We start from the raw sequence: 23,168 nt of genomic DNA on the forward strand, positions 1-23,168 counted from the left end.
AGGTCTTTTGGTACTGTGGACTTTTGTCTCTATAATGTATTTCTTAAATGGAAAAAAAGAAACTATATTGCATGTGTGTGTTCAAGGCTTTTTGTGGAAACAAAGACATTGTACAATAAAACTGCTGTGATGATTTTTTCTTTGTTTGGTATTTGTTTTTTGTGCAGTGATGACAAGTGTGAAAGCTACGGCAGGGTTTTTTTTATTTTGCCCAAAATGTAAAACTTGGCGGGGGGAAAAATAAAAATATTTTTGGGGACGTGAATGTGTGGATTAAGTGTGAATAAGGTCCATAAAAACAAAATAACACTGCCTTAACTTTGACGATAATGTGCGTGTGGTGCCCGCGGCTGTTTTTTTAATTGGTGCGCGGCACATTCTAAAAATAGAATTTAACAAAAAAAAAAAAAAAAGCAACAGCAAAAATGGTAAACTCTGCAGTAATTTTACACCAATAAAGTCAAAATATTAAGAGAAAAAAGTTAGTTATTAATTTTACAAGAATAAAGTCATAATATTATGAGGAAAAATAATGTCATTTTAGTAGCATAAAGTAAACTATGAAAGAAAAACTATGTTATTTTTAAAGTTATAATAATATTATAATATATATACATTATAGCGATATTATGAAAAACAAATAAAAAAGGTCAATCTTATGAGAAGATAATTTACAAGAAGAAAGTTGAAATATTTAGAAAATAAAAAAAAAAAACAGTAAAAATGGGGAAAAAACAACAAAGCAAAGTTCACTCTAATAGGCTTTTTCACCTACATTGCAAAGCTGAGATGGAGTTTTTTAGAAATATATATAGACCGTCTTAGCATATCTACAACTGTTGCTTTACAAAACACCAAAGTGGCCCTGGCATCCTTCAATGCTGGAACTATTTACTCTTTTGCACACGCATTGCTTTGAAAAGCTGTGTCCAAGAGTCCAAGTCTGCCTGGACAAAAGAACCCTTCCCTAGTAACAGACTCGTTCTCTTGGAATAGCTCCTCATTAGAATTTTTCGTTTTTTTTTTGTTTTTTCTTAATAGTTTTACTTTATTCTCGAAAAATTACAGCTGTTTTTCCATTTCTGCTGTTGTTTTGTTTCCCCAACTACTTCAGCATTGTTCTTGTAAATTTTCTTCTCTGAATTTGGACTTTATTGTCATATTTTGTTTGACTTTATTCTCGTAAAATTACAGTGTTGTTTTTTTTTTTTAATTTATTTTATAACTATTTGAATCTTCTACTTGTAAATTTACTTCTCTTAATTTTGACTTTTCCCATATTATTTTGACTTTATTCTCATAACATAACTTTTTCCACAACCTAATTTTCTAAAAATTGCAACTTTATTCATTGTTTTGTTTCTCATAATATTATGACTACAGTATATCACTATACAATCATATATTTTGCTACAAAAATGTCATGTTTTGCTAAAATGCTAAGATAGGTAATAAATAAAACAATACATTGACAATCAAAACAACAATATGCCCTTATTGTTGATTTTATTTGTATTGGTTTCAAAATGTATTCATTTGAATTTTGTGTTGTTGTACAAAACACAGTAGACTATTTTTTGCACATAATCCTATTAAAATCTCAGGCTTACCTGTAGTGGCTCATAAAGTGAAAATGATAACATATTTATTCCGACTTTACCTGATAAAAGAAGGAATTTCTGAAGGCGTTGTTGTGGTAGTTGTTGCTGGGCAGACTGGCTGCTATGTGCAGAGAAATGTCTGGAGTCTGTGGAGGAAAGGATGCTGGTTTGTGTAACATCTTTATGCACCACAACAACATATTGCCTAGTGCTGACTACTTTTCGTCATATTTTGTGTAATGATATGGAGTGAAAGTTGTACAACAGACCAGTTGCAGACAATGCAAGCTGTGCATCAGGGAAAGCCCGTGCTGGTACGCCACGAATTCTTCGGGCTTGAGGACAGATGGATCCAGTGGGATTAACTCTCCCTCACATTCCCATTGACATTCCAGGACGTCCACTAAACAGTTGTCTGAATAAAACACATACAGTAGTTCCAAGTTACTGTTATGGTGTGTTTGCTTTGATGTACACTACAGGCCAAACGTTCGGACACACACAACACAACTGATGGTCCCAACCCCATTAATGAGGCAAGAACTTCCACTAAGTAACTCTGACGAGGCACACCTGTGGAGTAAAAACCATTTCAGGTGACCACCTCATAAAGCTCATTGAGAGAATACCAAGGGTTTGCAGCGCTATCAAAAAAGTAAAGGGTGGCTACTTTGAGGAATCTAAAATATAAAACATATTTAGAGTTATTTCACACTTTTTTGTTAAGTACATAATTCCATTCATAGTTTGGAGAATGTAAATAGTCATGAAAATAAAGAAAACGCATTGAATGAGAAGGTGTGTCCAAACGTTTGGCCTGTACTGTATGTCGTTGTAGGGGTCTAGCGGCACATGTACTGTATTTGTATCAGATCTATCAGTACGGAACATTGGGTTCACAGGCATACCCCACAGTATACAGTTAGGTCCATAAATATTTTGACAGAGACAGAGTTTTTCTAATTTTTCAAATGACATTTTTCTAATTAAATTAAATCTGCGAGCAGTGTTGGACGGGCCCTCGCACCCCCACACAACTCGGAGTTCACATGAGTCGGTGGGTCAATCTCAGTGTCTCCAGTTCAAAGGGAATTTGTTTCATTTGTTTAAAACTGTCATTTCCTGTCGCCATTGTGTGGCACTGCGACAAATTCGGGAAGTGACATACGCATAGCTTCAAGGTGTCGTCTTTATCATATCAAACAAAGGAACGAAGGATTTATGATGAAGATCTGATCTTGTGGAGCCAAGTTATGAACGTTTTGCAGCGAATCATCAGATGGACCATCAAAGTTTGTTGCCATGTCCCACCCACATCCTCTGGCATAGGCTAAATTGGTGCGCATTATATCACCGCCCAGCTGTCTGGTGTCTGTGCTTTTCATTAGCGCTAATTTAGTCAAAGTCCCAAAGACTAGTTTATCAAAATATGACCCCTGGTTTTCACCCAAAATGGTCACTTCAGATCAAAATGACTTCCTGTTTGTTGTGGAACATGGGTTCTTGAGACTTTTCTGTGCGTCCTTTCAGGATGGACTCCACCAAATTTCGTGATGATCCGTGAAACTGGTGACTGGGGCTAATTAAAAGGGGATGCTACTGAGTGAGTTTTAGGGGTTCGTGCTGGGAACCCCGAAAGTACCCAATTGCAATTGGACGTAAGAAAGCGATTTCCAAAGTCAAAAGCTGTGTCATGTTTTGTGGCTCCAGACCACAAGGAGGCACGCTAGCTTTTGATGCTAAAGGTTGCCGACCCCTGGTCCTTGATGACGGCATCATTATGGAGAACCGTTGTGTCGCGTACCGGTGTGTGGTGCCCGAATGGCGCCATGTTTCAGCTGCAGCTCCACTCTCTTCAGTAGCTGGAAAAGAGGAGAACGTTCTAGCAGCCTGGTCCACTCCTCCTCTGGGAATAAAGGCAACATTGTATTGATGTTGCACAAATATACCGCATCGTATTGATGTAATATTTAATTTCACACAAAGATGTTACCTGGAATTGTCGGGAGAGTGATGTGACTGTCTGGAGAACATTCTGCAATGAAAATGTCAAAGTATTTTTTGAAGCATTTTGCTGCAGTGACCATAGTGGAAACTCAAGCAAAAAGTCAGACTGTTTACAGCAGCTCGTTGGCAGGACTAGAAAACAGGGGAGACATTCCATTCTATTATCAGCATGACATTTCACTGGCCACCATGACACCCCCCCTTCTTTTTCTCGAGACAGACAATGTTTGGAATGTAGCAACAGTTGGCTGGACTTCAGCAATGAGTACAATTAAGACGGATGCATTTTTCGTACGCGGCACGCATTGTGACCTTTGAATATGCTTATGCGCGTTTTGTTGCATTAGGAGCTAAGTCTGGGGTTGAACGGCTTGTAGTACAGTATTTCTTTTCTGTATACAACTCGTTCGCAGGGAGCAGACCCGAGTTCCGCCAATGCCTTCTCCTCCAATTTCAGATCAACATTTGCAATAAAAATGCCTGTTGTCTGTTGTCATGCATCGATAATTGGCGGTTGCTCACAGAGTTGACGTCACGTCACGCGCTAAACCCTGACAAAGAGCTATAAAAGCAGGGGTGTCCAATGTGCGGCCCGTGGCTTGAATAACAACAAATGAATACTATGCATATATATATATATATAGTAATAGTAATAGTAAGTATAGTATAGTATAGTAATAGTAAATAATAAAAATAAAATAATAGTAATATATTACAAAATATTATGTACAGCATATCGTATTACGACGTTAAATTATATGTTTTCAACACGCTTAATTTACAAGTTACAGTGGAACTTTGGCTAGCATCATAAATTTGTTCCAGAAGATCAGACTGTAACCGAAACGGACGCCAACCGAATCCATTTTTTCCATAAGAAATAATGTAAATCCAATAAATGGTAAATTAATGGTAAATGGTCGCAGGGAAGCTTTGAATTATCTCACAACAGACACAATAATAATAAAAATAGTAATCATAATAATAACATGGGCTAGTGTCGCGGCAGTAATTCCCTCTAAGCTAAAACTGACATCACTTTCTGTCCTCCACACATCCAGAAAACATTTACTGTAACACACACGAGCATGAGTCTTATTTATGCCATAAATTCTCTGATTATGCCTTCTATATTGGGTAATACGAGTGTAAAGGTGACTATAGGGGTGTTATTTAATGTCTAGAGGGCTCTAATCATGTTTAAAACCATACTTAGAAGGTTATAAACAGGTTTTCTATGCTCCAACCACGAAAAGAGATTTATAAATAAGTAATCCTACTTCGCGGAAATCAACATATCATGGTCGGGTCTGGAGCCAATTAACCAAGATAAACGAGGGATTAAAATTGTAATATGCAACATTTTTGGTGATTTTACAGCAATGTTGTCATAATAACAGAATAAAGTCGTAACATAACAAAGAAAAATATATTTTACCACACAATAAATAGTCATGTTTACAGCAAAAGTGACAATGTTGCGACAGTAAAGTATTAGTAGTTATTGTTAAGTTAGGGTGTCTTGCAATGCTTTGTGCATCTCACCTTGAACGCGAGTGGAGCTTTGTTTCTGTGAACCATGCATTTGTGCAGAACTCGTCTGCAGACCCGTGTCCTGGGAATCAACCAGTTGCCTCAAAGACTGGGCGGCGATTCCTTTAAAGAGACCATCAGCCAGTTGTTGGGTAGATTTTAAAATCTATTATTATTTTTCTTTTAGTCTGGCTGCAGCTCAGTACCAAATTGATGACAGGTGTTAGTGGTGACAGGGACTTCTTGGTTCATTCTCTCCAGCAGAGGTAAAATCTTCTGTTGGAGCAAACTGAAGATGTTCATAGCCGGTCTTTGGCGACAGAAGCGTATCAGACCGTATTCCTTGTACCAAAAGTTCCCAAGCAACACAGCCTACGGCAACAGCAAATGGAGAAGACAGATTGTAAACGGAACATTTAAATGAGCGTTATTTCAGTCGTAATGTTACCAGCGAGGTGAAGAAGCCTATTATTAGTATCAACTTCGCTCTTTGCCCTTTTTTTCCTATTTTTTATCTTTCTTCTTAAATAATACTACATTTTCTTCTCATAATATTACACCTTTATTCCCAAAATATTTTGATTTTATTCCCATAATATTATAACTTTTTCCTCATCTTAATTTTCCAAAAATTGCAACTTTATTTTGGGGTTCTTTTGTGTCTCGCAATATCATGTCTTTAAAAAAATAACATATTTTTTTAATTAATATTTCAACTCTATGCTACTAAAGTGATATTATTATTCCTCATAATATTATGAGTTTATTCTCGTAAAATTGCAATTTTGTTCTTGTTAAAATGCTATTTTTTTCTCTTCATATTTTGACTTTATTCTGGTAAAATTATAGAACTAGATCCATTTCTGCTGTTTTTTTTCCAATTATGTCAACATTCTTGTAAGCTTTCTCCTCGTAATATTATGACTTTATTGCATAATATTTTAATCTGATTCCCATATTATAACTTTTTTCCCAACCTAATTTTCCAACATTACAACTTTATTTTGTTTTGTTTGTTTCTCATCATATTACAACTTTTAAAAAATGTTTTTTTCTTTAATATTTCAACTTTATGCTATTAAAATGTTATTTTTCCTCACAATATTATGTTATTCTTGTGAAATTAAAATACTTTTTCTCGGTGCATTTCAACTTTTTGCTCTTAATATTTTCACTTTATTGTTGTCAAATTGCTGCTTTAAGTTTTCTTCTTAAAGTCTATTTTTAGAATGTGCTGCGGGCCAATAAAAAAAACAGCTGTGGGCCGTACTTTGAGCACCACTGGTTTATGTGGTCAGACCTGAGCTGTGTCACCACGGAGTTTGGAGAGGTGTCTAACACACTGCAGCTTAACGAGGGCTGCATCCAAATCTGACAGTCGGGAAGAACATTGCTCCCACATTTCTCCCAGTCTCGGTTCTCTGTCCTGGGGGACAAATTGAACAGAAGTATTAATATTTAATATAAGGCACCGATATGATATTCCACACAAGTATTTCTGACCATTACATGGAAGCTTGCTGTCCACTCTACTCTCTGTGTGCTCCAATTCTCCTGCTTTTCTTGCAGCTGCTCCTTGCAAACGTCCATCATGTCGAGGACTGACAGCAACTCAGTGTACCAAACACAGTGCTGATCCCACTCCTCCTCATCCTCTTTACACCGAAATACATTCCAAAGATACTGTCAACCATTTAAAAAGCCCAAAACAAACCCTACAACAAACATACTGTACATCATGATGTTTCCTTGGCGACAGCAAGGGAGGGAGAAGAGAAAAAACAGGGAGGGCTGGCAGAAACACACTCACCCTCAGGCAGATAAACACACTGTAATTTTTACTCCCGAAAGGGTTGTCCAAAGTGCAGCCCGGGGGTCATTTGCAGCCCCGTGGCTGTTTTTCTATTGGCACATTCTAAAACTATAATTTAACAAGAAAAGTAAAAAAAAAACAACAGCAAAAATATAAAAATCTGCAGTAATTTTACAAAAAATCAAGTCAAAATGTTAAGGGAAAAAGGTTATAATGTAACAAAAAAAAGTTGTAATTTTACAAAAATAATGTTGTAATATTATGGAATGTAATATGAGGAAAAATAATGTAATTTTAGAAGCATAAAGTTACAAAGTTGAAATATTAAAGAATGATATTCAAATATATTAAGAAAAATAAACAAAACAAGAAATAAAGTTGTAATTTTTGGAAAATTGGGTTGGGGAAAGTTAGAATAAAGTCAAAATAGTAGGGGAATAAAGTCAAAGGGAAGTTGAAATTGTTGGATTGTTGTTTTTTTAAACTGCTGTAATTTCACAAGAATGAAGTCAAAATGTAAAGAGAAAAAAGTTGTATTCTAACAAGAAAAAAGGTGCAATTTTATAAGAATAAAAATATGAGGAAAAATTTCATTTTAGTAGCATCGAAAAAACTTTTTTTTTCTAAGTCATAGTATGAAAAACAAAACTAAATAAAAGTCCAAATATTTTGGCGATAAAGCCAAACTATTATGAAAGTAAACTTTGCAAAGATTATTTAAGAAAAACGTTGAAATAATTGGGAAAAAAAACAGCAAGAATTGGGGAAAAAAAGATTTCCAGGCAGTCACACTGGACCCACTACAATGAAAGTCACTGCAAAAACAGCACTGTAAGCGTCATCAGGAAGACAATTTTTTCTTTATGCATTTCCAATTGAATTCCTACTCTGTATTAAATATAAAGTTTGCACTATCGCTTGTTTCTAGGCAGAATATGTGGAGCAAATTCATTGCCCGGATAAAAAAGTAGACAGAAGGTGATCATGCACATGATGATGTATACAGTGTCTCCAGTGGGGCGCCACAGAGCAGAGAAAGGACAGGTAGAGCTGGCAGAAATGCAGTCGGTACGCCGCATTAGATATAAAATGCAACATAAACAGCTGGTATTGTAGCTGTTTACGGGCGTTGCAGCAATTTACCCAGGCAGAGAATGTTGAGTACATGAGGAGGCAGAACGAGAGCCAAGCCGGCACGCCGGGCGGTTCTCCTCTGGGCCTCCATCTGCGCTAAGTCGTGCATCTCCACAGCTGCTTGCTTCAGCGATCTTCCTGACCACCGGACCTGCAAACACGCTTCAAGGTTACGCTGGTAACTTTTAAAAGACACTTTTAATTACGGCCTCGTACTGTTCACCTGATGGCCGCCGTGTTCTGTGACAAAACACTGGAACAGAGCCGAGTCCACACCAGATAGGGCGTCCTCCTCCTTTTGGCTGTGCTGCTGCCAGTAAGTGTTCCGTGCACACACCTCTTTATCCAAAGCCTCCACCTGGCGAGGGGCTTGATCAGAAACAACACCAAAAAGCCTTGATTTGATTTTCCCACCTGAATGCTGTCAGTGTGAGCTGCTGTTGCCAGCCAGTAGGAGGCTGTGACGGGCACGACTGTGTTTTTACGCACATCCAACCTGGCGCCAACCACTGGAGCCAGCATCCCAGTTACAGGGTCAACTGTCTGAGAGGCATAACTGATGGCAACCAAACCTGCAAAGAACCAGTGTTGATTGACGAATAGGGGCAAATTAATCATTGTGGATGTAGTCCAGATTCCGACCGAAAATTAGCTGAGACTGAATCAACAGCGCCTCTGCTGGTTGCAGCCATTTTGCTTCAATTGCTCCAGGATGCGATGAACAGTAATGAATGATTACTGTTGTACCCATCTCTTGTGTAGATGCAGAAATGTTTCTTTTAATTGTGTGAATGCTGACAGACAAGAAGTCATCGCAACTGTATGTTTTTCTATTCTATTTTTTGATTGCAGAAAGTGAACAGGACCACAAGGCTGGCAAACAGCTTTTACCCACAGGCCATCAGGCTTCTCAACGAAGCACTCGCACACGCCGCACGCAACACACGCACACACTCATAGCACTTTATTTATTTATTTATTTATTTGTATTATTTGCTTGTATTAATGTCTCTTCTGTTGTTGTTGCTTAATTTATTGGTATATATGTTTATGTGTTTATGTTTCTTATGTTCTTATTCTTTCTTGTGTTTCCTTATGAACAGAATAAGATTTTCATTGCATGGTATAACTGCTGTTTTACCATGCACATGACAATAAAACTCTTGAATCTTGAATCTTGAAACACTTGCAACTTCTTCTGGACTCAGAAATACAATACTGTGCAAAAGCCAGCAGTAGTATTGTTGTTTAAATGTACATTTTTCACAGCATTTTGCTGCAGTAAAAAAGTAAATCCCTTAGTTGTAACTCTGAATCCAAAAAACGTATAATGGCCACCACTATTATGATATGATTGCATAGTAGAGACTTTAATAACAAAAAATATATTGTTGTTACATGAAAAAATACTGAATTACACGTACAGATATTGTCAGGATCTGATGAATTTTTAATTTTAATTTTATTATATACGTGTCTCTGTGCCGTGGAAGCAAGTTAAAAAAATATTTTTTTGCCTTTTTACTTGGTCAAAAATCAACACCTCAGAAAAGTTGCATTTTCTGCCATTTTTGGGTCTTGCTGGGACACCCCAATGAGCGTGTGGGAGGTTTCCCCCATCTCCCGGACCAGAAAAGTGCAGTGGAAGCAAGGTAGGAACAAAATATTTTGCATAAGATTCCCCAGCGCCTTACCACTTTTGACAAAAATTCATGTCTTTCTACCATTTTTGAGTTGTGTCGGGTCACCCGATGAGGGTTTGCTAAGTTTCCCCCGTCTCCTGGACCAGAAAAGTAAAGTCGAAGCAAAATGGAAAAAAAAAAATTGTATTACCGCTTTCGAAAATCAACACCTCAGAAAAGTGACATTTTCTGCCATTTTAGGGTCCTGCCAGGTCCCACGGTGAGCGTGTGGGAGGTTTCCCTACCTCTCAAAAAAAGGATTTTGCATAAGGGTCTCCCCATACCACTTTTGTCAAAAATCAGCTCCTCCGAAAAGAGGCATTTTCGCATCCCTTTGGGATCCCCCGATGATGATTGCTGCTTAACCTCACTGGGGTCACGGGTATGTTGGAGCCTATCCCAGCTGACCTATCCCAGGCAGGGTATTCCCTGGACTGGTCGCCAGCCAATCGCAGGGCACATGTAGACCATATAGACAGTTAGTCCAGGACTCTGCAGCACAGCTTTTAGCAGGAATCAAAAAAGGGAGCACATCACCCCAATTCTCACTTCCCTGCCCTGGCTGCCTGTTCGTTTTAGACTTCATTTTAAGAATGTATTGTTTGTTTTTCAGGGTTTGAATGGACTGGCCCCTCAATACATCTCGCACCTCATCCACATTTCGCACATTGAGGTCCGAAGGCCAGCTCCGACTAGTGGTGCCTAAGACAAGACTTAAGACCAGGGGACACCAGGCCTTTTCTGTAGTCAGCCCCAAGCTGTGAAACACTCTCCCCCCTCATGTAAAAACAGCCCCACACAGTCGAATGCTTTAAGTCTTAAAACCCGCTTTTATTTCCTGGCTTTGAACTCGGCATGAGTTGTGTGGTCCTCTGTGTCTTTTACTGTTTTCTTTATAGTTTTGATGGGTTTTACTTATCTTAGTTTTTATTTTTTTCTATTTTACTTATTGTTTTTAATGTTTTTGTTCTAAATGTTGTTGTTTTTATTTGATTGACTAGCTTTTGTACTTTTGTGTACTATTTATTGTTTTACTAGTTTGTGCAGCACTGAAATTGTGTTTATAAAATGTGCTATATAAATGAAGTGGATTGGATTGGATTAATGATGGCGTGGCAAGTCTCCCCCACCTCCCAGGCCAGAAAAGTGCCGTGGAAGGAAGATTAAAAAAACAAAAGTTTCTGTGAAAGGGTCCCCCCTACCACTTCAGCATATTTGCATGGATGCTATGCTAAGCTGTGATGTATAGTTCAATCTTAGGCATTGTCTTAGGCATCGAGTGCTATTACATACTGTACCTGTTGATCAGTGATCCATCTTTGCATTACCTCTGCCATCCGGGTCCTCCATGGTCCCTGTCAGTGGTATTGTCCTTCCTGATACAAGGTCGGTCGCACATCCCAACACAGGTACACTTAGACCTGATCCCATGGGGTCTGGGTACTCTATCCCCAGCAGTGCGGGCACAGGAGGGTCTGAGAGAGGCATGTCTCCTGGTTTGAACAACATAGGAGCACCAAGTGAATAAAACTGCCTTACTTATGAAACATCGGCACCACTTGTTGCTTGGCAGAATTTGTGCAGGCAGAAACCGTGGCGAAAAGACAGGGACAGTTGGCGGAAACATGTATACCACTCCAAAAAAACACTATAAGGGCTATTATACAAGTTACACCAATGGTCATAGGGGGTAGTGAATAAAAATTAAAAAACAATTACCGCCTAACCCTCACAATTACGAGTGTGCCTGAACGCCTCACAGCGCAAGGAGAACGGAGCAAAAAGGAGACAGAGCGTGAAGTTGTTCATTGCTCTGTGTGCATTATATGAACAAATAAGTAAGTTTGATGATTATTTTGTGCATTCCCCTGAAAATGAGGCTGGTTGTATGTATTTTTGTACTTCGGATATGACTGTTGAACTTCCCCCTCCAATTTGGTACCAAATGAACATGCTGACTTAAACCATAGCCATTGTGAGTGGACAAAAAAAAACGAAGCTCAAATTCAACCCATTCAAACAGAAGGATGCCAACATCAGACTGGAATAAAAGATATGTAGGATGATGACGTATCTATTTATCAGTGCTCATGTGAAACTTTATCAAAATGTGACCGTGCAAAATGCACATTTTTGACCGGGAAGTATAAAATGAATTAACCAATTAATTATTTTCAATATTTCAAGTTCGTTAGGGTAAACAAGTTTATGTTTTTAAGTGTGCAGGAGTAGGGGGTACATGACTTCAGACCAAATGTCTCAAGGGATACGCGACTGTAAAAAGTTTGGGAACCATTACAGTAGAGAAAAGACACAGAGAGCTGTCGAAATCGGCACTCTGTATTAGATATAAAATGTGCATCAGGCACCATATTCTGGATGTATTAGGGCATGTAAGTCAAACTGAGCAATGCTGCCAAGACCATAGAACAATGTGTGTAAATGGCTTTCAGCTTGCATGTGCAGTCGTCCTTTGCCACTTCGTGATTACGAAATTTGCGACTTCACTCTATCACAGTTTTTCCCAAATAGATGAATTAATAAATCGTGCAGTTTCGTGGTTGAATACGGCCTATTATTAGTCAAAACATATGCATATTTAAGCAAATGTTATTATTTTTTGCTTAAATTAAGCATTTTCAAGCATAAAAATGGCTTAATGAACTAAAATACAAATCTATGGCATTCATAAGACGCATTCAAAGATGTTGATGTAGTATTCTACACTGGTCGCTAGGTGCCAGTAATGTTACTGTCGTGTTCGGTGGGACACACAAGCGTCAGACTTGATTGCCGAAACAAAAGCCTTTTTCTGCAGGTGTGAATTATTTCACAACAGGCACAATAATCCCTAATAAAAACACAGGCTGCTGTTATGGCCGTAACCCACAGCAAGCTGAAACTCAACTCTGAACATCAACATCATTTCCTGTCCATCATTCACTCTGCTCGCCTACGGAAAACATTTATAGCAACACACAAGAGCACAAGTCTTGTTTGTGTCTTAAATGGCTTATTTGCTCTTATTATGTCTACTATATTGGGTACTACGAGTATAAAGGTGGTGGTGTAGGGGTGTTATTTCATGTCTAGAGGGCTCTAATCATGTTAAAAAATGTATTTAGAAGGTCGGAACAGGTTTAACTAAGAAAATATTCCTTTTATACTGTAAATAAAAAGTCCTACTTTGAGGAAATTCACTTATCACGGTTGGGTCTGGAACCAATTAACTGTGATAAACGAAGGATTACTCCATAGTGGAGTTTGTCTCACCCAGAGAACCTCCATCCTGATGCAGACACATGGTGGTGTCCAGCAGGATGTCCAGCCTCGTTTGCATCTGCAGCTGGCAGTGCTGACTCCTCCTCCAGTGCGAATGGAGCTCGTGGGACGCAGCACTGATACAATCCTGCCAACTTTGCCCCTGCTTTCCTCTTAGATGGAGCTCCAAAGTCAGATCTGAACCCCACTCATCACTCAGGGGCCTCAGGAGCTCTACTAATTTGAACATTGCTGCCAAAACCTGGTGAAAGGTTTGGCGTCATTAGGTCTGATACTAAAATTGAATCATCTTTATTTTAAAAAGTCACCTTGCTGTCTAGAAGGGTCTGATATCCTCCTGCGTGAGGCACCAGCTGCCCAGCTCGGATGCTCGCACCTCCCACTCTCACCATCCGGCCACTGAGAGGCTCCACGAAGGACTCGCCCAGCAGGACTCCACACACTGGCAGCACCACTCCTACACAAGCATTTTCATCTCATAATCTCATAAAAGTGCTTCCACCGTAGCGACTCACAAGCACTACTAACCCGTCACTGGATCGAGACTGACCCCAACAGTCAGCACAACATTCCCAGTCCGGGGATCCAGCATGGGATAGCTCGCCTGGACGGGTTGCAGCATTCGGGTGATGGGGCAGATCTGAGTCTTTCCCAAAGGGTAAACCAGACCAGTTTGTGGGTGGATGGTTACAGCTAGAATGGGCACTGGGACGCCAGTGTCTGGGTCTGACATGGGCGCACCTAGCTGCAGTTTTTGGCCTGGTCGGAGACCACTGAGTCGGACGCTGTGCAGAGGCTGCTTTGAATGGCAAGAGGTCGGGTATGGAACAAAGGGGATCAGAGGACTTTCCCATGTCCTGCTATCTTCTTGTGAAGGCAAAAAAACACAAAGTCATTCTATTAAAAACTATTTTGTAGTGTCACAAGTAACAGCAAGTATGAAAACACCTAGCATGCTTACCGTGTTAAAGGTGCTGTATGTCTTCAAAACACATTTTTTTCAACCGAAAAATCTAAAAACACCACCGCCGGCTAGCATATGTTACCGTTAGAAAATTTAGAGAACAGATACAGCAAAGAAAATTCTATATTTGTCACAATTACCAGTTAAACTGCATAAAACGTGGAGTAAATTGTCAGTCGGGCCAGATAAGATGATTGGTAGATTTCCATAGAGTGTCCAGAAGCACGCACATGCACACACACACACACACACACACACCCATGGTCAAGCCTGTGATTTTTTGCAAGTTCAACCTTTTGTAAGTATTCCTGACAAATGTTAAGATTTTAACATGCTTCTTGTAGTTTTTGCGCCTACGGGAAGTAATCAAAGAAAAAATGCCGGGAATTCTCACCAGAGGAATCCTCTTCCACCAAGACAAAGCACCAGCCCACACCTCAGTGGCTGCCATGGCAACAATTCACGATTGTGGATTCGAACTTGTTCCCCATCCACCTTATTCGCCAGACCCGGCCCCCTCCGACTTCCATCTTTTCACCCAAATGAAAAAAGCCTTGGCTGGTCGCCATTTTGGCAGTGATGATGATGTCATAGCCGCAGTTGAGGGGTTTCTTGAGTCCCAAACAAAAGAGTTCGTCTCCACCGGGATAAAAGCGCTTCAGCGCAGTTGCAGCAAGTGTTCAGCCCTTGAGGGGGACTATGTTGAAAAATAAATGATCCCTTTTAGTTTTTCAGATTCTTGAAACTTCCCATACACCCCTCGTACTCAAAGCAGGAAAAGGGAGGGCTATACATATGTGGAGTAGTTTGCACCCTCTGGCTGATAGCACCTTTAATATGGGAATAGCTTTTGCTGTAATGGGCATGCAGGTACTTCCCGTGAAGATCAAACATCATGGATAAAATGCTAACATGCTACCATAACCAGTTTATCATATCCTGTAGACAAATAACTTTTACGTTGCGTTCACTATTTGTTCCTAACCCATTTTATCGCTTGTTGTTTTTACTATTTAGAGTGTATTCTGACTTGTAGGTAGATTACCTGCGCATGAGTCAGTTGTAATCACCAAAGTGGAGCTTTCAGGGTCGTAGGCGACGTTTCCAGCAATGGGCAGAACACGGCCCGTGTGTGGATGAAGGAAGAAATCAGGAGGAACCGCCATAGTGTGACCACTTGAGAGTAACATATGGCAGTGGGCATTTGGTCTTATTAGTCGTATTACTGGATCGTAATAAAGGGGGGAACCGTCTAACAGGGAGCCATCAGAACCTGCACAGATCATTGTGGACATATATGTAAAGGATATCAGTACAGGTTACAGTGAGGTTCGATTGAGACAAGGATATTTGCTTGGTAGTTGTTGTTGCAGTACACGCTTTCGCTAACAGATGGTGCTGTTTCTTTGCCAACAAGTTAGCTCACCAAGGAGAGCATCTTTACTGAGCGCACACCCCGAATCAGGACACAGCAGCTTGGCCCCTGTGCCTTCACCCAAGAGCCCCCAGGCTCCCTGACGCTGGCACTCTGCTGACACCAGCTCCCCCATCTCAGCCACCAGAGACCTCAATCGCTGGATGAAACTAAGTGTAGAAGAAGAACAGCACATTTAAAATGCAACAGATTTACTTAGTAAAAAAACAACATACTATTGATGGCGGAGTCCATATGATGTGTGGTTGTCGCCGTGGACCTTGCCCAGTATTCTGGTGCATTCTCGAACCTGAGCTGTGAACACACTGTGGAGCCTCTGTTGGGCCTGCTGCTCTCGCCTCAGAACCTGGGAGACACCAAGAAAATAAAACACTGCAAACGGTCTGCGCACTAATGCATTAAACATAGGTGTGTGGGGTGAACCTGGAGCTGACTGTCGAGCAGGGTCCTCAACTGAGCGGCCAAAGACCGCCTGCAGACCACCTCCTTCTCCACCTCAATCCTCATCTTCTCATGACCATCCACCGTGCTCTCCTCATCCAATGAGCGTGGGTGCAGAAGACGTAGTTTGTCAATAACACCCTGGTAAAGCTCCTTTACCTACAAAACAAAACTATTTGTTCATCAAAATTAGAAGGGTCAGCTACGGCTGAGTGGTTAAAAGTCTTAGGCACCCAAGTTGGAGGCCCAACAGCAGCCTACTGTGTAATATTTGGAGAATGACAAGTCCCTCGATATGCAAAAAAGCCATTTTAAACTGTCTATGGTCCAGCAACAAGCTCAATTTTGGACACTACACTTCCAATACATTACTGCTGAATCTCTGACACTTTAAATTTGTTGAAAAATATTTTAATATGGGACCTTTAATAACCTGAGAAAAGTGCTACAGCAACTTTTAGTGTAAAATGTGTAATGAGATAGCACAGACTACAGAGAAGCATGCACGTTTTTTGGGGGGATGAGAGCAGGATTTCACATCTCGTTTTCCATCTTTATCGTCTCTACTGTCCTGAGGGCTGTAACAATAACCTGTACTTTGGAGCACAAACAGGAAGAAAACAAGAGAGAAGATACAGTAGAGGGAAAAAGGAGGGAAACTGAGAGGTGATGGGATTATACCAGCGCTTGTGGTAAATGTGTTCTCACGACAGTTTATACCGTCCTAAATGCTCTAAATTAATCATCACGAAGTGCAGTGCACAATGTAGAAAGTAGTAAATATAGTTTCAGGGACTATAAAGCGAAGTTAACTACTGTATAGTACAACTAAAATAAAGTAAAACTACACCTCCTGCAAATGGGGAAAATCTGCAATTAATAAAAAGCCTTAAAAATGCCCATTTTTGATACTCTAGTTTTACATATTAAGAAACAATAACAAGAATACAGTATAGAGTATTGTACTATGCGGTTACACAACATCATATCAAAGCATCTTCCTGCTGGAAAATGTTGAATGAGTGAATTGACTTGTGAGACAGTGCCCTCAGTAAAATATACACAGTGGAATCTTGTTTTTTGTCATTAATTTGTTCCATAATGTCAGACAAAAACCAAAACGTACAAAAACCAAGGCAATTTTTGCCATAGGACATAATGTAAATCCAATTAATCCATTCTAGACACCCAATAATATTAACAAAAAACAACGTTTATAGAGAATAATTGTAATTTAACATGCAGAAAACAATACAAAATAATTATAAATGACGAATGGATGGAGCTTGTTGATGTGAGCATTTTCGACAAAACTGAATCACAACAATGCTGACAGTACTGTGTTTTTAGCACTTTTTGGTGTGTTGTGGCAAAGCTTGCCTATTTTTCCAGGGGACTGTGTATTCGCTGGTGCAGGTATTGTTAAAGGGATATATATAAGTAAATATATAAGTAAATATATAAATATATAAGTAAACATTCTGAATCAGTTCCATTCTACTGGATATTGTCATACTAGCCAGACAATATATGTGTTGTAGCAGTTAAAATTAGGAGACTGAAAATCCATCTATGCATTAGCTAGCTTCATATGCGTGTAGATGCAGACCTCGGTGGTGAGCTGTCCCAGCCGAGTGGTGACCGTCAGGCTGTGTTTGAGCAGCAAGCTGTAGAAAGTGTTGCTGCTGAAAGCCTCCAGATCCACCTGGTGCTCATAGTCCCAGAACTCCTCCGACGAGTCTGATCAGAGCCAAACAATGAAGATGTTTAATGCACTGGAGTACTGGACATTGGTTAATACTGTAATACATGATTCTGCCCAGTAGCCATGGAAATATGCCCCCGAGTGGCTGTGAACAGCAGTAGTTTGAGAAACCATGTTTTTCAAATTGCTTCACAGTGAGGCTTTTGTTGGCTAAGGTTTCAGCAATGGGCACATTTTCCATCCAATAGTTTACAAAGCAGACGTGTAGAAAACACTGATTTCTGTAGTGGACTTCACGATGCAAAGCCATCGAACAACACACTTTTTTTTTTCTACATAGCTAGCCACTACAAGTGAACAGGTAAGTTTTGTTATAGATCTAAGCATCTTACCGCTGAGTTAGTTTATCCCGAATCAGAATAATAAAGATGAAAGCTGCATCTCCGTGTGTGACTTGAAACGCCGCGGGGGATCGAATCAGGGGTGGAGCTTAATGTCAGCTGACTGATGTCATATGACATCTACAAAGTGCCGTTTACGCGATCGACCCAAACCACCTTGGCGATCTACCGGTAGCTCGCAATCGACGTAATGGGCACCCCTGCTCTAAATTGAGTGTAAGTCAGCTGCGATACATATGAGCATGCGGCAGGAAATGAATGAGTCATTATCCCTGGATGCCATGCTAATATGGCCACCAGGAGCTGTGAACGGTATACTGTGATGCAGCAGCTTGAGAAAAATAAAGAAAAATATATTTTAACGCATCTACACTAACTCCATCTATGTTAAATGGGGCGACTTCATGTTTAATAGATTTTTAGGGGTGTACGGATGAACGTTTGATGCAACGAGAGCAATGGAAGCCTTACATAGTTCTGATGCACAATAGCATTAGCTCGGACGATAGTCACAGTATGTGAAGTAATGGCCCATGAAGTCAGCTGACATTTGAACCGTGTTCTCATTGCGCATGTTACAGTGGGTGCACAACCAGAGCTTTTTAAGGCTGTCCTTGATTGGGTGTGGGTTTGATTGTTACATAAGGGGTCACAAAAGCGGGCAATCGACTGTTCTGTCCATACATGAGCATGTATGTGTTTACGTGTTCACGTGGAGGAGGTTATGTTTGTGGGTTACGTAACACAGAGGCCTTCACAACGTTCAAGATGTTAAGAGTGTGTGTACCCGGCTGAATGGAGCTGAGCGTCATCCTGGCTTGTTGTTTTCGGTGAATCTTCATTCGCGAGATCACCCTTGAACCCTTTGACGCGTAGTCGTCCATGCGGTACGTCATCTGCTGGGTGTGATACCGAGCCCTGATTGGCTTCTTCTCTGGCCAGCCGTACTCATGGAAGAGGATCTAAAACATGGGAGCACAAACAAATGATCTTTCTCTGTAGGTTCCAGCGCAAAAATATACATCAAAGATCCTCTATATGACAGGGACGCTTTGCTGTTTTAAGAACATACAGTGAAACCTCCGTTTTCGTCATTAATCCTTTCCGAAAATGTCTTATGAAAACCAAAACATACAAAAACCACAGACAATAATGTGCATCCAATTAATCAGACACCCAAAAATACCAACAAATATAAAACATTTTCTAAAGAGTAATTCTAGTTTTACATGCAGAAAGCAAAGCGACATAATTAGAAATGGGAACTTATAGTTGATGCAAACTTCCCATACAACCTAGCGAGAACATATTCAACTGTGTTTCGCACCTTTTCTATCAAAGTGCTGGCACTAGCAACTTTCTTTGGCCCCATGGTGGGTTATTTAGCAGTCACGCTCAATAAGAAATGCACAGACGGTGAGTCAGCAACACATAAGGTGCTTTGTTTGTTTGTTCCATTTCATGGAACGATACGGTGCAGGGAGAACGGACTAGTTTGTTATGTGCAATATTGTATGAAAACTGAAACAAAAGCGGAGGCAAGACTTTGGTGCAGATTTTTTACGTAAATCAAATAATATGGAAACTATGGCGTATGAAAGACCAGGTTTGACTGTACTGCAAAAAAAAACAAACACAACTCAAAGATCCTTTATATTTATATAACTTTACATTAAAAATAATGAGAATATATAATGTGATTATATATATTTCATAATGTATTTTTTTAAATTAATGTAATTTAAAAAATGCATTAAAATATTTAATTTAATTTTCTGAGTCTGAAGTTTATTTTTTATTTTTAAATACAAATATTTGAAAATATATGTTTTGTTGGCATTTTCATTCTTGGCATACAGTATACAAATATGAATTTATTAGTATTGTATTGTATATAGTATTATAATTGTATCGATTTTTTTGTAGCTGACATTGCTACAAAAAAGGGTAAACCCTTTAAAATTGTGCTCTAAAATAGTTTTTTTAGAGACAACATGCATGTTTTTTGACGGCTATTTTTAACAAAAAAATAAATGACGCTGCTGTTACCGCGATAAAAGTGGGTCATCGCTTCATGACCTGATGAAACCAGTGGAGAACCCCTGCTCTAAAAGAAGTCAGAGATCGTCTACATCAGGGGTTCTCAAATGGTCTCAACCCAGGACCCTCATCTTCCAATGGTCACTAAGTTGCGACCCACTTTTAAGTCATCATTATTTTCATTTTTATTTTTATGTTAATATGAATGTTTATTTTTATTTATTTGTTTATTTTACGCCATTTTTTTTTTATTTTTTAATCTATGTATTTATTCTCATTTTATTCATTTTCAATTTTTTATAATTTAATTTTCTTCTACTTTTATTTAAGTCAAATCAAGCAAATGTATTTGTTTTGTTAAAATTGCCTGTGTCATCTTTTAAAAACATTAAAATGCATAATTACATATCCAAAGTGCATTTTAGGTTCATTAAAATGAAATATCAAAAATGCACTCAATAAGATGACACAATCAGATACGTCACTTGTAACTGTCCAATGAATAAAAGGAAGATGACTTCAATATTGCTCAATTTTACTTCAAAATTAATGTAAAAAGTATCAGCGGGCATTCGTTGTATATTACATATTTTAATGTCATTTTTGACTTGCAGTCTGCGACCCACCCAGAATGGATCCGCGACCCACTTTTGGGTCCTGACCCCCGAGTTGAGAATCACTGCTGTACATGACAAGGGTGCTCTGCCGTTTTTAAGGACCTACTGATGTCTTTGTATGCATGATGTCATCAGTCAGTATCATTATTATTGTTCACCTACCAAGACTGTCACACATAAACACAAGATGACCGCAGCTCCAAATAAAAGTCCTCCTGTCACCAGCCAGTCGGGACGCAGTAAGAGGTTTCTTCTCTTCCTGATGCCCACTCTGGTCATGTGACGAGGAATCGTGGAAAAAAAGGGCCCGGGCTCATAGCACTGGCCGCCTGCAGGCATCACCCTCACGTACTGGGTAAAGGCAGAGTTGAGGTATTTCAGAGAACGATGACATCAAAAATATGCTAAAAATGAAACCCAATTTCGATATGATAATATATTTCACCAAATGTTTGTGCTGATGGCTGCTCAGTGTCAACACATACACTCCAGGCTGGTTAAAAATGACTGAGAAGAAGCCGGGAGGTGGCCAGGATAGTGTCAGCTCCTTTTCTAGTTTTCTAAACGCACCCCAGTCATAATCAGTGTTTGTGTTGTACAGATTATCACTGTCGAACAAAGAAGAAGAAACGCTGTGATTGTTTTCCAAAGAAATGCTGACAGCGCCGCAGCTCGCTTACATATCGTAGAAAGGATAGTGCTGAGTGCTGACAGTGAAGAGGAGAACATCACCCAGGTGGAGACACGCTGTCGGGTTCACAATTCCAGTCGGCCTATTCGTCCACCTCTTGCTTGAATCTCCAGCATCGTTGCTGATATTTTCCATTTTAGGGATCCCCCACAAAATGGAAGAATCTAAAAAAAAAAAGTGTGTTAATTAAAACTTCAACACCTGCAGCAGACAATAAAGTCACAATTGTTCTGTTTGTTTTCGTAGCGCAAGGTGGCAGTTCTTGTTAATAACTTGCAGGAGGAGTGATCCTATGAATTATATGACACGTTCATTGTACGCATGCATGTGCTCGTGCATGAATAAAACAGGAATCATCCGGTTTATTTCTATGCTGCCAGGTGGCGGTGGTCATTCATAATTCGCAGGAGGAGCAATCCTGTCAAGTACGTGACACGTACATTGCACACACGCATGCTTGTGTGTGATCGAGTGAGCAAACATCTTGTGAGCTTTGACTTTGTGGATTATTTCAGTTTTTCTGTTTATTTCTGTTAGGCAAGGCGGCAGTGTTTGTTAATAACCGGCAGGAGGAGTGATCCTGTTAATTGTATGGCACGTACATTGCACGCATGCATGTGCTTGCGCATGAGTAAGTGACGAATCATGCCGTGAGCTTTGACTTTGTGGATTATTTCAGTCATATTTTGAAAGGTGGCGATGTTCTTTCTAACTGGTGGAAGGAGTGATCACATTTATGCATTATATACATTGCGAGCGATAGAGCAATTGTACCATAAACTGTGTTTTAATTAACATTAATATTATTAATATTAATTTGAATTTTGTCAGGCAAATCAAACCATTTTGGCTCTGGGCATCCTGCAGCTGGGTAAGTAAAAACAATTCCTCAAGTTCCTCCGGAATCCCGCTGAGGACTCCAAGAAAGCCTTCTCCTGCATTTAAAGAGATGAAAAGAAAGGAAAACGTGAGAGACGCACATCAGGGAAGCACGACAATGAACAAAAGTGATCTCCACCGCTTGTCCGAACAATGTAAACGGGGCGTGAAGGGATGAGATGGCTGCTGCACTGGAGGATCCCGTGGGAGTCCCACTGTTTAAAGATCGTCTCCAGGATGACGCTGGAGACGCCTGACACCTGCGCACACATAATAGCGGTTAGCATTAGTAGGTCAGTGAAACACTAGAGAGCTTTCACCGTCGCTGCAGTAAAGGCAACATTGTCATGAAGGCTTTGTGTGCATTGTCTTCATCATGTTTATTCTCAGATGGAATAACTGGAGCCATGGGAATGGAAAGTTCTTTCGGGGATTGACGCATTTATTTTTAAAGATCCTCTGTTGTGTAAAATGAAGATGTGTTAATGATCTTGTAACAGTAACATGTGTCCGTGGAGCCTATTTTTATAGCACCCGTTGGGAGAAAAATCCACTCCATTTTGGAGAAAAGAGTTGCTTAAATCAGGGGTGTCCAAAGTGCGGCCCGGGGGTCACTTGTGGCCCGCAGCTGTCTTTTTATTGGCCCGCCACATGTTCTAAAAATATCATTTAACAATCAAACACAAAAACACAACAGCAAACATTTTTAAATCGACACTAATTTTACAAGAATAGAGTCAGATATTAAAAGACAAAAGTTGTAATCTAAAAAGGAAAGTTGTCATTTTGCGAGAATAACGTCAAGGGCTGAATAAATCATTTTAGTAGCATTAAGTTGAAATATTAAAAAAAGTTATTTTTTTCATGTCGGAATATTTTGTCATTTTTGGAAAATTAGGTTGCGAAAAAAACTAGAATGTTACAAGAATAAAGTCCAAATATT

General features: G+C 39.6%; 1 protein-coding gene across 8 annotated transcripts in view; it reads right to left on the reverse strand.

The window, feature by feature from the left end:
• si:dkey-103g5.4 (uncharacterized) overlaps positions 1-23,168 on the reverse strand; it is a 33,107-nt gene that overhangs the window by 3,202 nt on the left and 6,737 nt on the right. For 6 of the 8 annotated variants that reach the window (XM_054794345.1, XM_054794349.1, XM_054794343.1 and 3 more), the window contains exons 5-30: positions 22,365-22,485; positions 22,189-22,281; positions 21,336-21,510; positions 21,101-21,263; positions 20,818-21,006; positions 18,786-18,960; positions 17,502-17,632; positions 15,875-16,051; positions 15,667-15,797; positions 15,443-15,600; positions 15,062-15,289; positions 13,581-13,919; positions 13,361-13,509; positions 13,044-13,293; positions 11,099-11,263; positions 8,503-8,660; positions 8,312-8,446; positions 8,098-8,239; positions 6,645-6,796; positions 6,442-6,567; positions 5,348-5,513; positions 5,154-5,264; positions 3,595-3,636; positions 3,406-3,507; positions 1,871-2,016; positions 1,661-1,747 (exon numbers count right to left, since the gene is read on the reverse strand). In XM_054794345.1, coding sequence (XP_054650320.1) covers positions 1,661-1,747; positions 1,871-2,016; positions 3,406-3,507; positions 3,595-3,636; positions 5,154-5,264; positions 5,348-5,513; positions 6,442-6,567; positions 6,645-6,796; positions 8,098-8,239; positions 8,312-8,446; positions 8,503-8,660; positions 11,099-11,263; positions 13,044-13,293; positions 13,361-13,509; positions 13,581-13,919; positions 15,062-15,289; positions 15,443-15,600; positions 15,667-15,797; positions 15,875-16,051; positions 17,502-17,632; positions 18,786-18,960; positions 20,818-21,006; positions 21,101-21,263; positions 21,336-21,510; positions 22,189-22,281; positions 22,365-22,485 — 4,011 coding nt within the window. The remainder of the gene's footprint in view (positions 1-1,660; positions 1,748-1,870; positions 2,017-3,405; positions 3,508-3,594; positions 3,637-5,153; positions 5,265-5,347; positions 5,514-6,441; positions 6,568-6,644; positions 6,797-8,097; positions 8,240-8,311; positions 8,447-8,502; positions 8,661-11,098; positions 11,264-13,043; positions 13,294-13,360; positions 13,510-13,580; positions 13,920-15,061; positions 15,290-15,442; positions 15,601-15,666; positions 15,798-15,874; positions 16,052-17,501; positions 17,633-18,785; positions 18,961-20,817; positions 21,007-21,100; positions 21,264-21,335; positions 21,511-22,188; positions 22,282-22,364; positions 22,486-23,168) is intronic. The other 2 variants (XM_054794344.1, XM_054794350.1) reach the window with 2 other exon arrangements.

Source organism: Dunckerocampus dactyliophorus, chromosome 12, assembly GCF_027744805.1.
Source record: "Dunckerocampus dactyliophorus isolate RoL2022-P2 chromosome 12, RoL_Ddac_1.1, whole genome shotgun sequence".
Taxonomy (NCBI): domain Eukaryota; kingdom Metazoa; phylum Chordata; class Actinopteri; order Syngnathiformes; family Syngnathidae; genus Dunckerocampus; species Dunckerocampus dactyliophorus.